This window comes from Oryzias melastigma, linkage group LG12, assembly GCF_002922805.2.
Source record: "Oryzias melastigma strain HK-1 linkage group LG12, ASM292280v2, whole genome shotgun sequence".
NCBI lineage: Eukaryota > Metazoa > Chordata > Actinopteri > Beloniformes > Adrianichthyidae > Oryzias > Oryzias melastigma.
Genome location: NC_050523.1, coordinates 8,423,227 through 8,447,451, shown reverse-complemented (window position 1 = coordinate 8,447,451; position 24,225 = coordinate 8,423,227). Strand labels below are relative to the sequence as shown.

Here is a 24,225-nt window from a genome sequence, read left to right as displayed (position 1 = left end):
AAAAAAGATGAGAGCTTCTCTAATTCCAGCTGTCTTTGGGGGGCAGTAGTTTAAATAAAAAAAACTTTTTGGTGCATTATTTAAAGAAAAACAACAAGATAAAGAACTAAATTTGGCATGACAGGTACTTTACTGTTTAAGTCACGAGCTTAACCGGCTTTAATCTCCAAAAATGCTGTCGTCAATAAACAACAGTTTACATCCACGGGGGTTAGAGTTTACCAAAACTTGGACATGATTAAGAGTTGTGTTGCTTTGAAATATTTTTACTCAAGTAGAAGTAAAAGTTGTCCAAGTTTTATTCAAAACTGAAAAAGAAACAGACAATTTAAAGTTTTAAATCTATTCATTTCACAACTTGCATTTTCTTTAGGCGCCACATGAAATAGTTTAATAAAAACTAAATAAAAAAAGCAACCATAGCCATATTTTTTATTATTTTATTTTATTTTATTTTTTACAAATTATGGTTTATTATTTCTGATTTTGTTCCAGGTCCAACAGAAATTCAAGCATCCAAGCAATAAAAACGTTGAAGAAAGCATTTTAAAAAATATTAAAATACAATTTTAATATGATCAAAAAGAAACATTCACCTTGTTTACAGCATTTTAGCAACAATAGGACTGATATTTAGGGTAAATCTAAAAAATAAAGCATGCCAAAAAAGGTAATTTGAAGAATTTAACCCACAGTAGCCCAATACAAGTCATGGTTTATTATTGTACACTTACTCAAAAGTTACATTGTGAAGAGAGGCTTTTCTAAGATTTGACCAAAAGCTAATTTTACTGAGTAAACTAACCACCCTTGATAACAACGCAGACTATTTTCACATTTTTCTGAACTGGTTCCTTTACGATGAGTTTATCAGATACTCATTTTATTTTTAGTCTTTTTGATTAAATGGAAAAAAATAGATTTTACATAAAGCACACAAAAGTATGCAGATACAGAACAAGGATTGTGGTCATGAATGTATGGAAACTGGACACATCAATACACATTTTGCACACAAATGTTACACACACACACTGAGATGAATTCTTTGGAGATCCAATGGTCAGTTTAGACTTTAAATCGGGTCCACAGTATGCTGAGCTCGGAACTCCTGAAAGTCCTCGGGGATCGTGTCTGTGGAACAGACCAAAACTGTCAAGTTGGGGCTTCAAAGTAGGAATGATTTTACAGTGAGCTGCTTGATTTGTACCAGAGGTGCACAAATAACCCATGTCTTTGACTAGTGTGAAACCTTAACTGAATTTTGAGTGGACCTACCAATTACCTTTGGGCCGTCTTACAAGGGTCTCTTTACTTGCAAATGAACCCTGGTGCAGTTCACTTCAGTGTGAATACAAAGTGACAGTCCAAACAGTGAAATTAAACCAGAGTTAATGAAACAACTAATGCGAAGTGAATAAAAAAAAGCATATCATGTGAGAAATCTGAAAATGAGTGTTGTAAAGACTCAATATCCTTATTTCCACTGAGCGGTCCGGTCCGGTATGGTCACAGTCCGGTACCGGACCGCTCAGTGGAAATTAGATTAATGTGTTTTGAGTGCAAAGGTGAAAATGTCTTAATTTATTAGCGTCAAAGGACTAGCGCCATTTTTCAAAATTTTTACATTTCTTTTTCCTAATGGTCATTCCTACTGACTGTATTTGAGAATTGGACCTAGTGACCCCTCCCCCTAGTGTTTCAAACAGGAAGTACTGGCTGGTCTGAAGAAGCTAAAATCCCACAGACTTCTATTGAGAAATAAACAGCTATTACTCAGTCATTATATTTGTCAGGATAACCATTCTTGCTCTGATCATTTTTATCAACATGTTCTTATGTGATATTTTTTTTCTGTGGTGCAAATTATTCAAGTTATAAACTGGCCAATCAGATCCCTCAATAGAAGAATGTGGTCACGTTAAACATTCGAAACATTTAACTGACAGAATTTCCATGAGACTTGAGTTACAACCCACGAGATTTGAGTTGTGGCTTATGAGACTTAAGTTGTGACCCATGAAACTTGAGTTGCGATTTACGAGACTTGATTTGCGATTCACAAGACTTGAGTTGGGATTCACGAGACTTGAATTGCGATTCATGAGACTTGAGTTGTGATTCACGAGACTGGAGTTGCGATTCACAAGACTTGAGTTGGGATTCACGAGACTTGAATTGCGATTCATGAGACTTGAGTTGCGATTCACAAGACTTGAGTTGCGATTCAGGAGACTTGAGTTGCGATTCATGAGACTTGAATTGCGATTCATGAGACATGAGTTGTGATTCACAAGACTTGAGTTGTGATTCACAAGACTTGAGATGCGACCCACAAGACTTGAGTTGCAGCTCACAAGACTTCAGGTGCAATCAATGAGACTTGAGTCGCAGCTCATGACACTTGAGTTGCGACCCACGAGATTTGAGTGGTGACCCACGAGACTTGAGTTGCGATTCATGAGACTTGAGTTGCGATTCACGAGACTTGAGTTGCGATTCATGAGACTTGAGTTGCGATTCACGAGACTTGAGTTGCGATTCACAAGACTTGAGTTGTGATTCACAAGACTTGAGATGTGAACCACGAGACTTGAGTTTCAACCCATGAGATTTGAGTTGCAACCCACAAGACTTGAGTCGCAGCTCACAAGACTTGACGTGCAATCCATGAGACTTGAGTCGCAGCTCATGACACTTGAGTTGCAATCCACGAGATTTGAGTTGCAACCCACAAGACTTGAGTCACAGCTCACGACTCTTGAGTTGTGACCCATGAGACTGGAGTTGCGACTCATGAGAGTTGAATTGTGATCCACGAGACTTGAGTTACGATTCACAAGACTTGGGTTGTGATCCACAAGACTTGAATTGGGATTCATGAGACTTGTGTTGCAACCCATGAGACTTGATTTGTGACCCAGAAGACTTGAGTAGCGACTCGCAAGACTTGAGTGCGACCCACAAGACTTGAGTTGCAGCTCATGAGACGTGAGTCATGTGAACCATTGGAAGTATGTCGGAGCTATTCGCAGCGCTTGCTCTCTCTCCAGATTCTCCTGAGCCCACTTTCAAGGAGTAGGGTTGTGGACTTCCAACAAGTTCACCCCTGATTGGAGAGAGTGGTTGCCACAGAAACATTTATTCAGACCAATCACTGCTTACTGACGTAGTCTGGTCCCAAGATGGTGGCGTCTGTATTGTGAAAAACTGAATGGTTGGAGCCAGAAGTAAGCGATCTCCAGTGGGGGATGTCACACTCACTCATCCCAGTTCTGTTATGAAGTCAATGGTCAATACTCAGTTTCAGAAACTACCACCACCAAACAAGCAGAAGGCAACTTACTGACATATCTGAGTGATTTTGTCAATTTAAAGTAGAAACCAAATCTCTACCATATCAACAGATCCTGCTGGACTGTCCTGGTGAGTGTAATGAAATGGTTGTTGTGTTCTCTTACCGTTGCAGCGATACTTCAGGTTTGACCAGATTATGTTTTCTTGAGAGAAACAGAACACACCAAGTCGTCCTCCTCTCATGGTTGTGTCAATAGTCACGCCGGAGTCTGCAACCAGCTCTGTTCCCTCATAAAACCGAGCTCTGGCCAAAACAACAGAATTATTATGTCCTCTGCTTTGCAAATCTGAAAAATAAATTATCTGGTCATACCTAATGTATCCAACTTGTGGGCGGTGCTGCAGATACCAGCGGTAGGAAACCTTGTCCTTCCAGCCCACATTCCGGGGATCCTTCCACAGCAGACGGACCTGATGGTTGGTGTCTCCTGTGTGCCACAGGGAGTTCCTCAAGTGCTCTCCGGGGCCTGTTTTGGATTTCACGGCCTAACGAGGAGAGAACCCAGTGAGAAGTGATGAGGAAAAGCAGACACATAATGTGCAGGAAAAAGGAAAAAGAATTTAATCTGTCACCTTAAGCTGAATGCCGGGCTCAGCCACTGCTCTGAAGGGAGTTGCCTGCCAATAGGTTTGCTCTGTCTGCTTCCACATCACCACGTAGAAGGAGGAAGAGTCCTGGTAGCCAAAGATGAAGCCTGCATAGTCATCATCGGTGACGGTGTTCACGTGAAACGTCCCTTCAAAGTCGACTCCACTGAAAGCTGTATACCCTGAAACCAAAAAACAGAGCCAGCTCAGTTAGATATTTGCACCAAGAACCCTGCATTTCACTGACTCAACGGGAAAAAAGGCTTTTTTACCAACAGCAAGTCCGGGGTCACTGTTCATGGTCTGAACAATCTCCATTCCCTGTTTGAAAAACCAGAGAGCAGGAAAATAAATGTTTAAGATCTAAAGTTGAACAAAGTGGGCTAAAATGCATCTTGCTGCTATTCTGGATAAGAATCTACTCTTAGGGTATATTCAGACTGGAAAAGTCCATCGGTCTGTGTCGAGTCTGCTTAAGTTGGTCCGGATTGAGCCCTCAACCTTGCATTTAGTCTGTATTCAGACTGATGTTTACTGGAGATTTCTGTTTCAAACCAAAGCTTGTAAACAAAATCACGTGACTTAAGATCTCTGCAATAACTGGCCAAGAATTACGAGGGCGGGTCAAAACAACGAGAAAAAGTTTAATGGAAGTCCTAAGCTTTGCAATCCTTGTCAGGATAGTTCACTTATTCAAACTTTTTATGTCGCTGACCAATTTTGAATTGTATCAATGTGAGATATAACACTTTACCACTAATTTAAGCATAAGGTGGTTACTAAGGAGACGATGGCTATGAAGGTACACTGTTTATGACTCCTAGATTGTTGGGAGAACAGTGTGAGAAGTGATGTGTAAAAGTTGTTTTAATGGACCAGCCTTCATCCTACCACATTTCAATGAGTTGTTTTGTCTCATCATTGCTCAACGTGGCTTTTCCTACTCAGTTTACATCCTTTAATACCCGGCTACGGTGGCCATTTTGGTCCAATTATTTCGCTCAGAGCATGGAGTCTGTTCAGACTGAGGAAACGGAGCGAACCAAAGCTCAGTCTGACTGGGAGTGAACTGAGGCCACCTAGAAAGATGGGTCAGAGGGCAGTTCCTGATCCTGGACTCAGGTCCACGAGGGTGTGTTCAGAACAGAAAATTTGTTCTGGATTATCAGGGGAAACAAATTCTGGCTCATTTTAGGTAAGATTTACTTTAAATTAAAAAATCCAGACTTTAAAATAAATATGGTGAGACCTTAACATAGCTGAGTAATAAAAAAATGTCTGCTAAAGACCAAGATTTCAACTTTATAACATTAAAAAAATCCTAAAAAGTTGAAGAGGATTTACACCTTTAGTTTTAGAAGCCTGCAGAATTATGCCATTAAACTCTATTCTAATTTAGAGAAACATGTCTGCTCCTTTTAATCCCATTTTTGTTCACTTACCAGAAAGTGAACAAAGCAGCAGCTTTGGGGAAAAGAGTTTAAGATAAAAACAACCATAGAAGACATTTTTTTAATTGCTAATATAGGAAAGCTTTTGAGTTATGTCACAGTTTTGTTTTTGTTCAGCCTCACCCCCACAAGTCAGTCCTTTCATAATCCACTTACTACACCCTCTGTTGGAGACGCAGCCCACCTGGTTCAGAACAACCCAGTTAGGATCGATCTGAGCGTCGCCTTCGGGATCCAGCACCACCGTCTGATACGCCCTGAAGTCGGTCAGGGTGACCTCGGCGTTCTCGGGACAGATGTCAATCCTGTCGATCACCTTGTCCTGGTCAAAGTCGGACTCGCACACGTCGCCAACGCCGTCGTCTGAGGATAAGACAGAAGAAGCTTAACTGCAACCTAATTAGACGGAGTTGGTTATCAGTTAGATATTTTAAGACACAATATTAAGATGATTTAATGCTTTTTTGTTTTTTGTTTTATCCATTTGCCTGTATTGGTCTAATTCAGGGGTCTGCAACCTGTGGCTCCGGAGCCACATGTGGTTCTTTGACCCCTCCATTGTGGCTCTCGTGGTTATAGAAAAAATGAAATTATTTTCTATTCTAAATTGCAGCACTAAAACATTTTTGACAGATTTTTCAGAGCCTTTCACCACCAAAAAATCAGCTGGAAATTCATACTTAAGGAACATCAGAATTAAAGGAAAGTTTCCTATTGTTGAAAAAATTAAAGGATTTTATAATACATTTTTGGTCTGATTTGTGAATTTCTGGCTGAGATGCACCAACGATATTAAAAAAAAAAAAATTCTATTTTCTTTACTGCTGACATGACACTACATACATTTACTGCATTATGATAATCGAAAATGGTACAGGGTGTCTTTTATTTTGAAAGGATGTCATGCAAACCTCTGACAAAAGTTATAAACTGTTTCTTTTTTAAAAAAAAAATACCTATTTTTTCTTTATATTTGTGTTTAAGTTATACTAAATAAAAGGATGTTTATCATAAAATGTTTATCATAATAGCTGCTGTAGCTTAAAAATAAATTAACATCCTATTTTTCTTAAAGGACTTTGTGGCTCCTTCTGGATTGTAGTCAGTAAGAAATCGACCTGCATGGCTCTATAAGGGTTGAAAGTTGCCAACCCCATGTCTAATTAATAGAACGTTTGTGTGTTCAAATACAATAGTATATAAATAAACGCCATAGCAGTACATAACTTTGACTTGAATAGCTTTAAAACGACACAGTGATTGAGGATTTTCAAAACTACTGTGATTGTGATGCACAAAATTATCATAAACATATTTCTCAGTGTACAACTGCTTTCTGAATCATTTAATTTGCATTAAAAAGCAGCATTTGCTACATAAATTAGAGCTGTTTGTGTGTTTATTCATTGCTGGATCTTAACTATGCGATGAATTTTGCAGACAAACTTGTTTTTGATCTAAATTCAGCCTCGATTGCTTTGTGCTTTATGAGCCATTTAACACAACAATGTCACAGCAGCTCATTGTCAAGCGTACTGAAGCACAAAAAAATGGTGCTTTTTACTCTCATATAATTGCCGCTTTGCTCAAGGTCACTGGAGCGGTAATCTGTGAGAAGACTGAAGTTTAAAAAAATCCATATCCTTGTCAGTCAGAGGCTGTCAGGGCTGGGATGTGAAGGATCGAGCGTCACATGTTGACACTCACCGTTGTCATCCATCTGGTCAGGGTTCGGCACCAGCCGACAGTTGTCCGGTCCCGGTGGTAAAATATCTGGGATCCCGTCGTTGTCGTCATCATCGTCGCACTCGTCTCCCAGCCCGTCTTTGTCAGAGTCCAGCTGAGAGCTGTTGATCACGTAGGGGCAGTTGTCCTTGGTATCCTGGTGACCGTCTCCATCACTACAGAGGAAAAAGGAGATGCAGTGATGTGAGACTAATGTGGAAAAGTTCTACTGACTCGTGTGTCTGACAGTGATGATACCTGTCCTGGTTTGTGTCGCAGGAGTCTCCAACCAGATCACTGTCAACATCCGACTGAAGAAAGAACACCAAAAATAGACTTTAACAACATAAATAATGACGAAATTCATCATATTTTACAATTCACTTTCATGAAATACTGTTCTTATAACATATTTACATGTATGAGTAAAATATGTTTAAATAATATCTTGTTTATGAGCCTTAATCTAAAAAGTAAATTTTTGTTTTTTTTTATTAAACTAAATGTAGTGAAGGAACACTCATGGAAAACTAAGCAATAAGATTTATTCTAGTTTATTCTCTGCTGAGAAGTTTCCATCTGACTCGGAGTGACCTGGTTTGGGTTGGGGATGTCGGGACAGCTGTCGCACGCATCTCCCACTCCGTCTCCATCCCGGTCCAGCTGGTCTCTGTTCTGGACGCGCTGGCAGTTATCCAGGAAGTTCTTCAGACCTGCCAAGCCGATCAGCCAGAAGAGATAATTCATGTCCTTTAACCCTTTTTTTTTGTTTCTCACTTATTTAGTTATATATACTACAAAAAATCAGTTATGATAATGATAAAAATGTATCATTTTTTAACACTTTTTTATGCTTTATTTCATAAGGAAAAAATCATAAAAATCTGTATTTACATGACAACAAATAAACAGAATGAAGATTATTTTACATTTTTGTAATCTTTGAAATAGTTTTAAAAGTTGATATAATCCCACTTTATAGTTTAGTTGTTATTAATCAGATTTTGATGCTCAGGATGACTTTTATTCTTAAGTTTTTAAGATTTTGTTTTTGGTTTATTTACTGAAATTCTTCCACCATTTTGAAAAATATCTTCTTAAATACAATCAAATATGAAGTTTTAGCAGGTAAAATGAATAAAAAATAGAGTTTTATAGTTCGTACTGATTGTTTATGGTGGTTTTCTAATGAGGTAAAGCTAGATATTGTATTTTTAATAATTTATTTTCCTAAACTGAAAGTTTTTAGCCTTTTAAAAAGAAACACTTTTGAACCTTTAAAATTAGAACATTTATAGTTACCTATTTGTTGCATGATGTGTGATTGATGTTACTGTTTAAACAATTAAATATGTATATAGTATTTGATCTGATCAGAATCGGATTACATAACTATCTAAAATGAGGTAATTAAGTAAGTAGGGATGGGATTATATAAATTCACTTTTCTAAGTCGTTTTCAAGTAATCAAACTCTACTTGACTTTTGTTAATATTTATTATATCTAATGAATCAAATGTGACATTTTTGTTTTTATTTGTTACTTTTTTTTTAGAAAATAGGTGAAAAAAATCATTATTTCTGTATTGGGTTTGAAAAAATGTGTGTATTTCGTCCAGTATTTTTCACAATCTATCCCTGAAAGCAATCAATCAATCAATCAGATGCAGCATTTATGTTAAAACGTACACCACCAGCTTCAACCTTTTGGTTTCACCACTGGGGGGCACTGTTGCATTGCTGTGTGAGGAAACTGCTGCGGTGGTATTTTATGATGGTATTACAGATCTCACAAAGGTCAAGCAGCACAAACAGCAGTGGTGGAAGAGGACCTATCTTCTGTCCTGTGGGTGTTTTTGGAGCTTTAATAATACCGGTGAATGATCAAAGCTTGTGTTTGCTCTGCGGTCAGACTGCTGAGGGCTTTGACTTTTTCCAAATGCTGTTCTGCCTCAGCTGAAGCATCTCTACTAATCCTGGTACATTAGAGAATCCAGACTCGGAGAAGTGTGCAGATAACTGCTGAGCTCACCTGAGTGAGGATGGCATGATTTAGAGGAGGGGAGAAATTAAATAAGTGAGGAGGAAACAGATCACACATTGAGCCCCTTCGGGGATGCTGGTTATATAAGTAGAGTGTGAGCGTTGCTGATGTTTCTCCATACCGTCTCCGTCCATGTCGTCATCGCAGGCGTCACCTCTGCCATCGCCGTCAGTGTCCCTTTGGTCAGGGTTCTTGGCCAGGCGACAGTTGTCACAAGCGTCGCCGTGGCTGTCGTTGTCGCTGTTTTTCTGGTCCAGATTGGGCTTTAACCAGCAGTTGTCCTAAGACAGAACCCCCACACACACATTTTTAGTGTTTATTTGAAGACATATCCAAATAAAAATTGTGTTTCTGATGCATCCACCTGGCTGACTAGATCCATGAACGTCTTTGTCTTCCTTGTCTTTGCCTAAAACCGTACGGCAGGATAACTCCAATATTGTAATCCATTTTTGCTGCACCGCTAATGTTAAGTTTGGGACGTGAGAGGATGTAAGCTAGTGTAAACAGATGAATGATGGGAAATGGAGGCAGTCCCACTCTGTACCAATGGTCCCGCCCACAACTCAGAGGTGAATTTCTCATGACTCTCGCCACGCTGCAGAAACTATGTCCTAAAATGGGATAGTTTTTATTGTTAAATTTAGGCTAAAAACAATATAATCATCAATAAAAGATCTTTGGGAATGCTTTGAAAATAGATCAAAAGATGATCAGGGTGGGATTTTGAATTTATAAATAGATTTTTAATTTCTAGCAAAAAAAGGCAGTAATAGATAGATTGGTGTATAAATTTATAAAGAATTTTGATTTAACACGATCTAAAAAAATGTAAACATGTATTCACTTTAAATACATGTTGTACAGTTTTATATTTTTGTTTTTTCAATATTTATTTCCACATTTTGTGGACAAATGCATTATCTTTTCTCAGAATTTTGCATTCTTTTTTTGTTTTGGTGCCCCTTTTGCTGCAAAAAGGGAAACTTTTTTCTTGTTTTAAATGCACGTTTATCGCCCTTTGTCCATAAGATAAATTTTAAATACTGCTTTTTTTAATGGTATTTTGCAGTTTTGACTTTGAAATGTCGTGCAGGTTAATGGGGCTTTTTAAAGCCATTTAAGCAGTTGATAAAGTGCCACATTTTTTTTATAGGCATTGCTTTTTTAACTGTATTTATTAATTCACCAAAGCTCAAGTGTGTCCCTGTGAGCAGGCATGTCTGCAAGCGTGTCCTTTTTCCTCCAGCATCATTTTACAGATAAAATCAATAAAGAGAAGGATTTACGTGTGTCCTTTGTGTGTTTTCAGGCCTTAAATAGAAACCTTTCCACCAACCTGTTCGTTCAGAATACTGTCCCCATCTGCATCCTCGTCGCAGGCGTCTCCTTGGCCATCCCTGTCCGCGTCCTCTTGACCAGAGTTTGGAACGTACATGCAATTATCCTGCAGAGATGAGGTTAGTATTTTAGAAGTTCCCGTCCATCACAGTTTGGACACATTTCCAGTTTGCTCACCTTTCTGCAGTGCGCATCTTTACATTTGAGTTTCTCATCTGGATACCCGTCGATATCTGTGTCCTTCCCGCACAAATATCCATTTCCAGCCCAACCGATTCCACACTGTCAATGACAAACGGAACACATCGAATACATAATTAATTTGGTTGTGAATCTTTTCCTTTTGCATCTCAATACTTGCTCAGCGAACCCATACATAAGCGATTCAACTAACTTTGTGGCAACATGACATTGACAGTTAAAAAGGCAAAACAAATAATGAGACAGCTATATGAAAATAAATAAAAAATGAGAGGAAATAAAAATGAAAACTTAAAAAAAAAAGTAATTTCTAAATATTAAAATTAGATATTATGAAGAAAAAAAAACACAGGAAAAACCAGAATAGGTACTATGGGACATCACTGATTGGATTTTTGACATTTTCTAAATGCGTTTTTCTAAATGCATCATTTTGGACGGAAAATTTGCCTCTTTCTGCATGTTTTTGTTCAGATGATGAAGCAAAAGTTTGTTTTTTTTAAAGAAGCAAAGTCTAAATAATGAATTGGAAGTCTGGGATTAAAAAAAATCACCTCATAAAACAACTTTTTTAGTAATATTTTGATCTTTAACTGTGACACAGTGTCACAAAATTAAAGAAAACATAGCAAAATTAGGCTTTGTACAGCAATTAAGTTAAAAATATTTGCAATTAAAATGGGTTAATTAGCTTAAGTCACAATTAATTAATGCCACAAAAAAAGGATCACATGACAGCACTAGTTTTCAGTTGAAATGATAAACAAACATTAACATCCAATCAGCAATATACCATAGAATCTACCTTTTCCGTTTTTTTTTTAAAGCAACAACAAAAACTAAACATTTTTGTAAAAAAAGATAATTTCCAGAAAAAAAAGAAACGTTAAAAAAAAGCAACAAAAGAAGAAAATGTAGGGACTGTGGGACATCACTGACAGGATGACGACGTTTGTCCATCACTTTAATTGAAAGTTCTTTAAAATGACCCAAAACTGAATTTGCTCTACTAATCATAAAACTTTTATAAATATGTGGATACTACTTTTGTTTTCCAAAATTTTTCATTTTTATTTTGTTCAACTTTTTCGTTTTTTAGAATTGTGTTTTGGTTTCTAGAATTTACAAAGTTTACCAGAAACCGAGTATTACTATTTGATTGAATTAATACCTTTTTTACCAACATAATCTTGTTTGTATATCTGAGGTTTTCAACTGATTCTCTCCTAACTAAATGATTTTTTACCTGTATCTGTGTCCTTCACGTTCATAACATTTAAGGACATTACAAAATAAATAAGACCGCCTCAGTCGTGTTGAAACCCACCTGACAAGAAATGGAGCCGTCTCTTTCCAGAACACATGTGGCGTTGGCATGACACGGGTTGGTCAGGCTGTTTCCACAGCTGACCTCTGGCTTACAGCCCTTCACAGCGTCTCCGATGAAACCCGTCTTACAGGAGCAGTGATAGGAGCCCTGTGGGGGGATTCAGACTTTGAAAGTGCTTTGCAGGAGGAAATAAACAGCTAAACGTTTCCATGAAAAGAGTTTTACCATGGAGTTCTCACAGTTTGAATTTGCAGGACAGCCTCCATTATTGGGTCCTTTGCATTCATCAACGTCGTCACACATCTACAATAAATTAAAACCACACATCACTATTATTGCTTTTTTGCATTAGAACATTGAGTTCCCTCATGTGCGCTCAGTTACAGTGTTTTTAACCCATACAGTAGGTCCATCCATCCATCCATCCATCTTCTTGACCGCTTAGTCCCTTTCGGGGTCGCGGGGGTGCCGGAGCCTATCCCGGCTACTGAAGGGCGAAGGCGGGGTACACCCTGGACAGGTCGCCAGTCTGTCGCAGGGCCTCAATCACACACCCATTCACTCTCACATACACACCTAGGGACAATTTAGAGTCACCAATTAACCTACGAAGCATGTTTTTGGACAGTGGGAGGAAGCCGGAGTCCCCGGAGAGAACCCACGCATGCACGGGGAGAACATGCAAACTCCACACAGAAAGGTCCCAGCCGGGATTCGAACCGGGGCCTTCTCGCTGTGAGGCGAGAGCGCTAACCACTTGCGCCACCGTGCAGCCCTCATACAGTAGGTCATTATAAATATTTAACTACCTAGTACGTTTTTATTGTAATGCATAACATTTGCTGCAGGCTATAACTTGATTGAAAAAATATGAAAGTGAGCTCTTTTAGATGTTTTCTCTCTGGGGTAATCTGTGCTTGCTCTTCTAAAACACGTGTTCTTCGCTGAACTTCTGAACGGCTCATTAGACCATTCTGCTCTCAGTAATTTGCCTATAAATCTCAACAAGCTTTGTTGTAATTGAGTGTCATCTTGAGATGCAGCAGTTTTTTTATCCATTTTTATTGAAACATTTGCATTTGATTTGTGTATTCCAAAAGATTATCTTAAATGTTATCGTTTAGAAACCCTGTCTGCAGCTTTTTATATTATTTATACTCACCAGTCGTGTACACTAGTGAGTACAAATATGGTTGTGCACTTTATAAAAGTAAAATGCACAAACGGTGTGTAGGAGGGTTTGGGAGTGAGTACAATTTAGAAACAAGCTCCTAAAATTTAAGAAATAATTTCTTGAGGGATTTTATTTTGAAAATCTTGTAAGTCAGTAAAATGGTTGAATTTGTAAAGGAGAACCTATATTTAGTCATTTATACTTCACCCACTTCTTTACCTGTTTGTTGGTCTGAGCAAACACGATGCCCACCCCCTCCACCGGCAGGCCGATGTAGCCGAGCGGACAGGCGTCACACCGGAACCCCGGCGCCGTGTTCACACACTTCACTCCCGGGAAGCAAGGGTTAAACTGGCACTGCAGAAGAGAAGGGCATGAGCTCTGCTGAAGCAGCAAAAATGTGTGCGTTTCTCAGAGGGCTTTGGCTCGAGAGCTTTTAGATCGGATGACATTTTTGCTCATGTGGGACGGATCCTGCTGATGGGGGTCAGTGTGATCAGAGATATATATGTTAAATGTAACTACTTATGCTTAGAATATCTTAGAATGGACAACAGAAAAAACACAAAACTCTAAGTAAGAACATTTTTTTATCATCAAAATGAAGGAGGGAGGGAATCAACTTAGTGCTCTTCTTTCATATTTAAAAAGAAAATGTTGCCAAAAAAACTGTGCAAGTATGTAAGTTTATTATAAAAACTACACTAATACAATATATAAAGTGCACTATGTTTATTCTTCTGATTTGGTCGTTCTTTCAGGATACAAAAGTGTATTTAAAGTTAAATAAGTAAATGTTTGGTGGAAAACTTTGAAGTACCACAAATAATTGTACTCAAAATATGTTTTTGCACCACATGAAAGTTTTGTACAGGAACACATAATGGAGTATTATGGCCAACATAAAAGAAAAATAATAAATATATGAGAAAAAAGAAGTAAAATTAGTCCAAAGCTTTAGGAAAATGAAGACGCAAATTTATGATTTAAAAAGTCATTATTTTTACAAGGAAAGCCATGTTTTTTTTTTTAATTAAGTTGTATTTTCATGAAAAGAAAGTTGTACATTTACAAAAAAAATCAATCAGATTCCGTGATGTCCAGATGATTTTTCAGAAATGTCTGCTATTTGGTGCAGTTGTCTTTTTACTTAAAAGTTAAATGTAACATTTTATTTTTTTTAAAAGCATGACTTTTTCCTTGTAAAAATGCAACCTTTTCAACCATAAAATTTTTATTTTATTCTCATAAAATGTTGAATTTTGTATAACTGTTTAAGTTTATTCTTGTAAAATTATGACTTATTCATAGAATTTTTTGACTTTATTTTTGTAAAATTTTGACCTATTTTCATGAGTTAGATCTCATATATCTCTTCTTTTTTTATTTTTGTTTTATAGTGGCCCAAATTCTCTATCGTAAGAACTATCAGTTCCTTAGTGTGCAGTATTGTTTGTGCCACCTTTCCTGCATACTGAGCATTATCTCCTGACCTGTCTACTCATGTTTCTGATCCTCATTCTGATCCTGATTTCTTTTATTTTATTGATTATTTCCATTTAGTGTACTCTTAAGTAAATGTATGCATTTTCTTTATAACCTAGTACTAATGTCATCCTGATCCACCCTATGTCAAAATGTACATGTAGTGGAATAAGAACATGTATTGTGGGTTTGTAGCTTATGTAGTGCTTAAACTAAGATTTGAAAAACTCAAAAGTTGGAATTTGCAAAAAATGAAAATATGTGCTAGAGACTGTATATTGCATGTTAAGCAGTTAGCAGATTGTAATCAATCTCACATAACACATCTATAAATGATCCTTTTTCTTTACCTGCTTAAGAAGTTTATCGCAGCTACTGAAGGACCGATGTAGGTTACAATCCGGACAGTTTGCCCGGCCACACAAAGAAATATGACCACACATTCACACCAGAGGGATAATTTAGAGTCACTAATTAAACTATGAAGGAAAACTCCACACAGAAAGGACCATACTGGGATTTGAACCAGATTAGCTATGAGGCGAAAGTGCTAACCACTGCGCCACGTACAACCATCACTATCTGACCCAAGAAAGAAAAAAAAAAACAAGATTTAGACAATTTTTTAACCACTTGGAGATTAAATTCACTGAAGGATGCACATTGATTCAGGTGCAGAGAAAACTATCACAAACATTTCAGGTCTTTTCGTTTTTGCATTTCTGAGTATTTCTCCTTTTAAGTCGCTGTCAATCAAACTGTCTGAGACTCTGTTTGAATTAATGAGCGTTCTTTACGTCACAACAGCTCTGCTGCACATGCACTAAACCCCTCATCTGACCCGGCTAGCGTACCTAGCTCAGGTGCCGGAGAAGAGAAGATGGCAAAGGATTGTAAATCAATGAAAGTTCAGTCCATGAAGATCTTCACTTCCTCGTTTGAGTTGACATTCGGCTCAAAACGATACGGCTGTACATTACCGATGTTGCTTGACGGTGAAGATTAATGCTAAAGAGATGCAGCAATATCATAAAGAGACGGGAGAAGGAATCAGGGGCGGGGCTGCTCAACTCCAAAAAGCCACGCCCCCTCAGAGGAGATTTTGTAAAATTAGACTTCAGATCAACATGAAAAATGGCTTTTTGAGATATTTAGGTTGCGGTATTTTGGTTGAAAACTTCATAATCATAATTAGAACACTATTGGGAACTTTGTTTTTAGAATAAAAAAACTGTCATGGGGGACTTTAACTATAACCACCACTCCAACTATATTTTCATCTATCGTAAAATCACTTCCAGTGGTCGTTTATTCACTTTTTCAAAGACTTATTAAATACATTTTACATACTTAAGGCATATTATTTGCAGAGTGGCTGGAATTGATCAGATATTCGACTCTGGGTTTTGGGCGTGACTGTTTATGTGAAAGTAACACTACAATGATGTCCCAGCATTCCTTTGTTTACACATTTTCCTGCTAGCTTACAGACCCTCACAACAGTTTTGAGCCAAATGCCTGCCCAGACGAAGAAAATTGAGACATACATGGATCTATTTGTCTGCAATTAATGCATCCGAATTAGAGCGGAACATTAGAAAACATTGACCCGCCCATTGCACAAACCTGAGCTTTTTTTTAGGTTTTTATCTGCTCCTGATCCATGATTTGAATAAAGAAATACTCAGAAAAGCAGTTTTAATCTTAAATTTTTTATATGTGTCGTCCATCACAAGAAAATGCGACAAGAACGTGTTAAAAACACGTTTTTCATTGGAGTGGGTCTTCAAACCTGCTGCAAAGAATACAGTGAGGATCCTGATGGTTTAACAAACAGGTATTGAGATAAATACGCGGCATTACCTCGTCTACATCGTCACAGTTGAAGCCGTCTCCAGTGTATCCATCAGGACAGGCGGCGCACTCAACACCATTTGCTGTTTCAATGCACATGTCGTCACGGAAGCAGACGCCTGGGGTACACTTTGGCTTCACAACTTCACTGCCGCCCAGATCTTAAGAGAACAGAAAATATTTGTGGAAATTAATTTGTATTCTTTCACTTTTTATTTTCTGAGTGCAGACACTTACCACACGCCTGGCATTCTGAGATGGTGTTTCTGAGAAAGGAGGTTTCTTTCACCTGAAATGTCAAACGTGAGTTAGTTTTATAGGTTCAAGTATGGAGGTGAGGAATCCTGAAGCAGGAGTTTAAGTGAACCTGACTTTTGGAGGAATTTACCTGCTGAATGAGGACGTCCTTCAACTCGTTTATCACTTTTGTTAACTCCATCATTTGATTCGACAGCTGCTTTGTGTTGACCCCTAAGAGAAACAGACTGTTATTTTCTTCAACTGAAACAGATGTCGATGTTACCTCGTGAACTCGACAGTAATGGTTGTTTTTGTGTGGCCAGAAGGGAAGTCCTGGCTATCCCTTTGAACAAGTATTTTCATGAAGAGAGCCTTACCCAGAGTTTGAACAGAGTCTCTTTGCTGGAAATGGCAGTCTTGTAATGACGCAACACTCTCAAATGAATCCCCAACTGCCAGCTTCAGCTCATCTAAGCTTTCCTGTAAGAAAATAAAAAAATCAGCAGTTAAGCCTTTTGGTAAACATCCTCCTGAGCCTTTATTGAAATAAAAAAAGTGATTGTATGGAAATGCCATTTGGCCTGAGGTCACCTGCTCCCTTGGTTGCATCGTCTTCAGCTGCACTGTACCGTAACCTGTGGGCAAACCCTGGAAGGCAGCGGGGAGATCCCGGACCGTTTCGACCAGCCGGCAGTCCAGATGCAGCTCCACCCCGCCTGGCCCCTGCTGCTGCAGCCCCTTCAGGTGGAACAACAGTCGGTGTTTCTGGCCGTCGGCCAGCACCAGGTTGTTGAAGGTAACAGAGCTCATCCGTCTGTCGGTCCGGAGGTAGCGTAATACAGCTTCCAGATGAGATAAGGACTTATCAGACTTAAATAACAAGAACCCAACTACCTAGATGTCCATATTTTAAAACATAAAAACAAAAATTTAACTCATAGTGTTTGCATTGTTTCAAAGACGAGAGAAAACAAACGTCTATCCATCTAACCTGTCCTCACTGTGAACTGTTCGCCAGTCCATCACGGGCCACTCAGAGACAAACAATCACACACCAATACATCTACCTAAGGAGCGTTTTAGAGTCATCAATTACCCCAAAAACCTTGTTTTAAGGTTGTGGAAGGAAGCCTCATACACAGGGGGAACATGCCAACTCCACACAGAAAACACCCAGACGGGATTCAAATCTGGGCCTACCCGCTTTGAATTTAGAGTGCTAATCACTACACCTCCATGCATCCCTGTGAAAAGGAATTTAACTTCATTTAAGGCCTTAAAAAATTGTATCAAGTTTAGACTTGAGTTGGGTTAAATATCTCTGATGCCTCGATGCTTTAAGATTATTTTCTTTCCTGATCTGGGCAACTAATAAAATCCCTTTTTGGGGTCACGAGGTCATCAGAGCATGTCCATGTACTGTTGATTGAAGGCGGCATACAAGCTGGACAGGTTTTCAGTCTGTTGCAGGATCACACTCTCACACATTTACTCCTAGAGACACTTTACAGAATATGTGTCAGAGTCAAGGCCCGGTTGCCGAATCCAGCCCGCTGGGTGTTTAAATCCAGCCCCCCAGATCATTTTATATTTTTGTTATTACAGTAAGATGTTATAAACCCAGCATTTACACTTTTAAACTAATCTACAAACATTCATTATTTGGTTGAGCCGCTCTCTTGTCCTCATACCTCGGTTTAGCTTCCCCATCACTGTGAACTCGAAGTACTTGCTGTTGTCTCTGGGGTTGTAGAGACTAAACACAGTGGTCCCGCTTTTGGGCTGCAACTTAAAAGAGGTCAGGAGGAAAGCTTCGTTCACCCCCTGTTCAATCAGACCCCCTTGCAGCAGGTCCGGCAGGCAATCAGGCGAGGTGAGAAGATCATAGACTGTTGACAGAGACATGAAAGACAAATAAGGAGAAGCAGGGGAGTTATGGATGGTGGGAAATAAACATTTGGGTTTTAATTGTTTTGAAAAGAGAATAATTGTAGACTCTCTTTAGCAAAGTCACTTAAAGTTGTGCAGGTCAGAAGGTGATGTGCATGGAATTTAGTCCGCCATCTGCCCACACTATGAACACACAAGAAGCACAAAAGCAGACAGCAGGACCCTCGGATGTGAGGGAGCAGGAAATTGTTCCCAAATGCTCCCAGAAACTGGCTGTGGTTATTCAAGACTTCCCCAGAGCAGATCCTTCCCCGTTCTTTCTCCAGTCTGCATATTTGGTACCTGGTGTCGTGCTCGCCTTCACTTTCACGTGTCTTTGGACTTTAAATGTGTTTTATCCTTGAAGACATCTGAACTGAGTCTCATTATTCACATGTCCTCTGGACACTTAGAGCGGGTCATTGGCGTCTAACACAGGACACCATGAGAAAGTGCCCCACTTCAACCCCTCCCGGTTAACTTCAGATTTCAAGCTTCATAAAACTGCCTCAGCTAAAAGCTGTGAAGCAACCCCCGGTCTTGTCCTGTCCTGTATGCCAGCAGATAAATCTACCACGGTTAGTTTAGCGTTAAGTAGGCAAGTGGTCGACATTCTTCCCTTTAATGCTTAACAAATGCACCTCAGGGGTTGAGTACGAGAAACTGACATTTATTTTCTTTATGTTTGACAATAGTGTGTCTAATTTTACCGTAAATAATGCTTTTCAGATGTTCTCAACATTTTGAAAGGAACAGACGTTGATGTGATCTATTACTTTACATGCTGAGATTTTGTTTCTATTCTTTTGGATTGACCAAGTCTTTGCTAACGTTGTAAGAAGTCAGTATGTTCTTCAGCGTGACGCCTGTTTTCAGTTTTTCTAATGAAAACCCAACACTATAAATTTCACACACTAGGTGTGTGAAATTTGATCCATATCCTGGGGGAGCGGTGAGCTGCAGACACAGTAGCACTCAGGAACAATTTGTTGGTTTAACTCCCCCAATCCAATTTCTTAATGTGTCATTACATCCATATTTTTTAGTTTTTCAGTGATATTTAATTATGACTTTGCAGTTTTGAGCCAAAATCATAAAGTTTTGTCATTTTTAAGGCATATTTTATGCCCAGCTGCAGTGGTTTATTAGAAATACAATTGTGGCTTGTGGGCGGGACTTTTGGTTTGGAGCAACCCCGCCCCCTTTCCTTACCCATCGCCGTGAGCTTTGTCAAGCGTATAGCCTCAAGCTAGCATTAGCGAGGCTAAAATATTGGCGTCCAGCTCGGACGAGGATAATTGATGCATGCAAGGAGGCAGAGAAGCAGAGTGGCAAGAGAATCTTTGACATGCCCAGTCAGTAGTTATTTACCCCAGGCTTTTGGTTATCTGATCCAACGCACTTATATTTAAGAAATACTCAAAAAATTAGTTTTAATTGTGACATTTTTTATATAGGTCCCCTATTATGTTAAAAACGCAAAAAAGACCATTTTCCTTGGAGTGGATCATTAAAGCTGAGTGTCAAGGAGGGAGGCGTTGGTTAGGTTCACACCGCCCTCTGAAAAGCACAGTCAAGCAGCCAATAAAAAGTCTATGGAAATGCGGATTTTGGGCTTCAAAACTCTTGCAGCTATGACATTTTATGACCTTTTTTGGGCTCTACATTCAAAATACTGTATGTGACTAGTGAACATGTTAAACCAGGTAATTCACAGAAAAGCTAACCATTTGAAAGTTGATCGCGGGGAGAAGTTAATACTAGTTTGTGCCAAATTGGAATTTATTGACACCAAGGCTGAATCCAAATTCTTCCCCTCCCTACAGCTTCTCCCTACCCCTACATTCAGCCCTCTAAACACAGAGATATGAAACAATAGTGTCTTCGAATTCAAACGTCACTAACACTCGATGATGTCATCAATCGTCGCCGGTCGTCTACATTAGAGCTCGGAAAATACATAACATCGGTTTTATAACTTTAAAAAGTCAAGCTGAAACAAAAAATCATCACTTAAAGATAAATTTAAGCTTCTGTGCTTCAGAGCACACCCACACGGCGGAGGAATACATGAATCGACATCCCTTTCCCTTCAAACCCCCCTTCAAAAGGAGGGGTAGGGAGAAACTGGAGGGGTAGAGGAAGAATTCAGATTCGACCCAACTCTTTGATATTTTGGAATAGAGCTGTGAAAGAAAAAGCCTGGAACAAGATTCATGAGATTTGTGCTGCTTTGACATTTTGTATCAACCCTCTTCCAACTGTAGGCGGCAGACGTGTGCTTATAAACAGTAGCCAGACAAATAAATAAATAAAAGAAGAAGCCCCTCCCTGCTTGTCCAATGTGAACACCATGAGCAAGGCTATATGTGTGTTAAACTTGTTCTTGAATGCACGCCAAACATCCAGTGTGTTTGTAGATTTAGTCCTGCATTTGAAGAAAGGGAACAATTTAAGTCTGTGTATACAGTCAATGTGTCTGGAATCAAAATTATATTGTTTTATATTAGTTTTTGCACCAACAAACCATTAAAAAAATGTTTTATGTCATATTTGAATTGTGCACTCTCTAGTTTATACTCTTTCAGCAATGACCAGCTCATTCTACTAACAACTGTGGGGATACGTCTCCCCACAATCAGGTCTTTAGTAAAAGTGTCTGTTAGGACATCATCTGACAACCATTCATGAGTAAAAGTACAAACTGAAGAACCATGACCATCTGGAGCTTCTGGAACCAGCAGGATGGGTAGTAAGCAATTTATTTTCCTGTTGATACAACAAACATTTTATTTAATTCCTTTTCCGGTTAACAGAATATAGACATTAAACCTTTTTTTTATTCAGTGTATGGTAGGATTTCAACATTTATCAGCTTTAAAGTGTAACAATGTTTAAATGTAGTTATGTGGACGTAATTATTCAAATTATTTGCAGTCACAGAGGAAGATACATTGAAATAAATAGATGTGTGGAGGAAAGAAGAACTTCAGTAGAATACATCTTCTATCTAATCACATTTACTCTTGAATTATAAAGAAATTGTTTTGTTTTATTGTTTAAAATGGATTTTGAGAGACTCAAGTAATCACCCATCCCTGTTAAAGTCAGGAAGAAGAAACCAAAAACTGATAAAACGACTGAACTCAGTTGTAGAAACTAAAGTATTACTTTAAATACACAAACTCTAGAGGACTTGCAGATTTAGACGTTGATTCCTAATGCTAAAAAATCCTTTTTGAATTGTTTTCACATTATTTTTTTAGAGACATTGTTGTAGAAAACTCTGGATTAGTGATAATCCAGGTTTAAATTCTGATCAGCCTAAAGAGCAGGTTTCAAAGTCCTGTAATCTCATCCATCAGTCAGGTCATTTTTCAGATGTGAATATAGATCAATAGCCTCTTATAGAACACAATAGGTGTTTTAGGCCTCTAAAATCCGTCTGAAGCACTGCTTTAAATCGCTCCCACTCTTTTTAAACACTGCAAATTCATGCTGTTTACGGGGAAAATGACGGATTATAAATCCCATTACCCTCGACTTGTTTTATGTAGAACAGCAGGCACCTATTAGCAGAGATTGTACGGATTAACGGGTGTTTGGAAACTTTGCCATCAGTCACCTTGTGTTATTTGAAAGAAGCTAATAAAGTAATATTTCTACATGACATCTGCAGGCTCCGTGTTTGACCTTGGATAAATAGGATTGTGGCTGTAGGAGAGTGTCAGACACAGAGACAGGAGAAAGTGGGATGCAGGGTTGGAAATGGACTCGGAGGAGCTCTTACTATTCCCACGTGTGAAGCCTGTTGATTAAAATGCAAATTCAAGCAAATCTGGCTTAATGTCAGTGAAAACTGTTTATTTTTTTTCCTTTTTCTGATATAAACACAAATGGAGAGGCTGAATTATTTAACTATTAATAGGAAAATTATTTTATTTATTAGAAAATAATTCCTTTTATTAGTTTCTAGCTTAATGGTTTTAGATTTTCAGCCTTTTGTATGGTTTTTCTTTCATGTTTTTGTAAAATACCTGTCACACTTTAGTTTCTAATATTAGATAATCTTAAAAAATGTAAGATATCAATCAATAAAGCTCCTGTGAAACTCACCCAAAGCTTGTGCTTCTATGTGTAAGCATAGGTTTAAGAGCAGCGTCCAGGTCAGAAGCAGGGTCCTCCACATATCCATCGTGTCCTTCCAGCTGAGCCCAGTTTTTCTTCTTGTTCGAGTCAGAACCGATGGTACTTTTCTGTTCTGACTTCAAGGGAAATAAGTTAAAAAGCGGCCTAATTTAAGCTTTTGACTGTGTGTATGTGAGTTGTGAAGAAGTGGGAGTGTTGTTGAAGGAGGAGCATCAGCACCAGAACCTGCTTTTAAAACCTTCCTAAGACAGCCCCATGCAGAGAAGGAGTGACCTGGGACAAATCTCCCACAAGCCCCTTTTTTATTTTTGATTCCCTGTTCGATCTGCAATCACACCTCAATCATCCATAGAATACTTTTAAAAAAAATGTGACTTCCTTCTTTTGCAGCTGAGTTGGGAGAATATTTTATTATCCCGTTGGATCAGATGTAACACCTTTCTGAAATGCCCCAGGTTTTCCCTTTCATTTCTGGTCAAAAACAGGAAATGAGCGCTCCGGAGCTCAAGCGTTAACAAGCCACGTTCAGCAGCCTCAGACAGGGGATGGGTTAGCGAGGCCGGCTGGTCGTCAGCAAGTCTGGCACCGCACAGCTTACCACATTTGGCAAAGACGAGGAAGCTCAGGTTTTAATAGTGTTTGTTTTTCTCTCTCCTATTTAATGTGGATTTATTCTTAACCCACTCACATCTAATTAAATTGCCAAATTACAGCAACTAAGCGCAGAAAAAAAAAAATCCATTAAAAATGTCTAAGCCCTGCTCTCTTGTAAACCATCGAGATGAAGTTCCTACAAAGGAGGATAAACACAGGTATCTATGGCAACAAACAGTAGCGAGTGACTCACAGTTTCCATATCTCCTGTACAGGTTAGTCTTTAAAGTGCTGCTCTGATCTTTTCTCGGCTGCTCACATGGACTCCATCCAAGACACGGAGAGTTTTATCAGCCCCTAAACGATTTTCAGAATGCTCTTTCAAACGCAGCCATTCATACAGACCTCCGTGGTTGGGTGGGGGAGCTGCAGCCGGGCCGGCAGCACACATCGGCCCGCTGGAGGACCCCGGCCTGATTCCCATCAGCATGCGGTCAATGAGGTCAGACAGTGAACACAGCAGCTGGCTCTGAGATAAACCCCAAGTGTGTCTGACACAATCCCCTTACTATTTTTATTCACGGGCCTCACATGGTTGAAGCTTTCATACGCTTTCAGCTTAAATTTATCTTCTACGCTTGCAAAATACATTAAGGATTATAGCATTTATTGGTACCTGACACCAAAAGTCACTGCGGTCTGTTTCAGCTCTGCAATATAGAACGGTCCAACAAAAGGTCCAGACATGAATGAGTGAAAGCAC

General features: G+C 38.9%; 1 protein-coding gene and 1 long non-coding RNA gene across 2 annotated transcripts in view; one reads left to right on the top strand and one right to left on the bottom strand.

The window, feature by feature from the left end:
- Positions 1-17,535, top strand: part of LOC112163145 — a 39,415-nt gene extending 21,880 nt beyond the window's left edge. Inside the window, exons 3-4 of the long non-coding RNA XR_002922231.2 lie at positions 10,478-10,625; positions 17,409-17,535. This is a non-coding gene — a long non-coding RNA (uncharacterized LOC112163145). The remainder of the gene's footprint in view (positions 1-10,477; positions 10,626-17,408) is intronic.
- On the bottom strand, positions 24-23,221 carry thbs4b (thrombospondin 4b). The gene is made up of 22 exons (XM_024299351.2): positions 22,836-23,221; positions 18,482-18,679; positions 17,382-17,632; positions 17,168-17,270; positions 16,939-17,021; positions 16,788-16,839; positions 16,560-16,711; positions 13,431-13,568; positions 12,263-12,340; positions 12,035-12,184; positions 10,684-10,788; positions 10,505-10,612; positions 9,287-9,446; positions 7,716-7,834; positions 7,380-7,432; positions 7,104-7,297; positions 5,581-5,759; positions 4,218-4,266; positions 3,931-4,127; positions 3,671-3,843; positions 3,462-3,601; positions 24-1,134 (listed from the first exon to the last, which is right to left on the bottom strand). The coding sequence occupies exons 1-22, from the start codon at positions 22,912-22,914 to the stop codon at positions 1,076-1,078; spliced, it is 2,820 nt and encodes a 939-aa protein (XP_024155119.1). The 5' UTR covers positions 22,915-23,221; the 3' UTR covers positions 24-1,075.
- Positions 23,222-24,225: the final 1,004 nt, after the last annotated feature.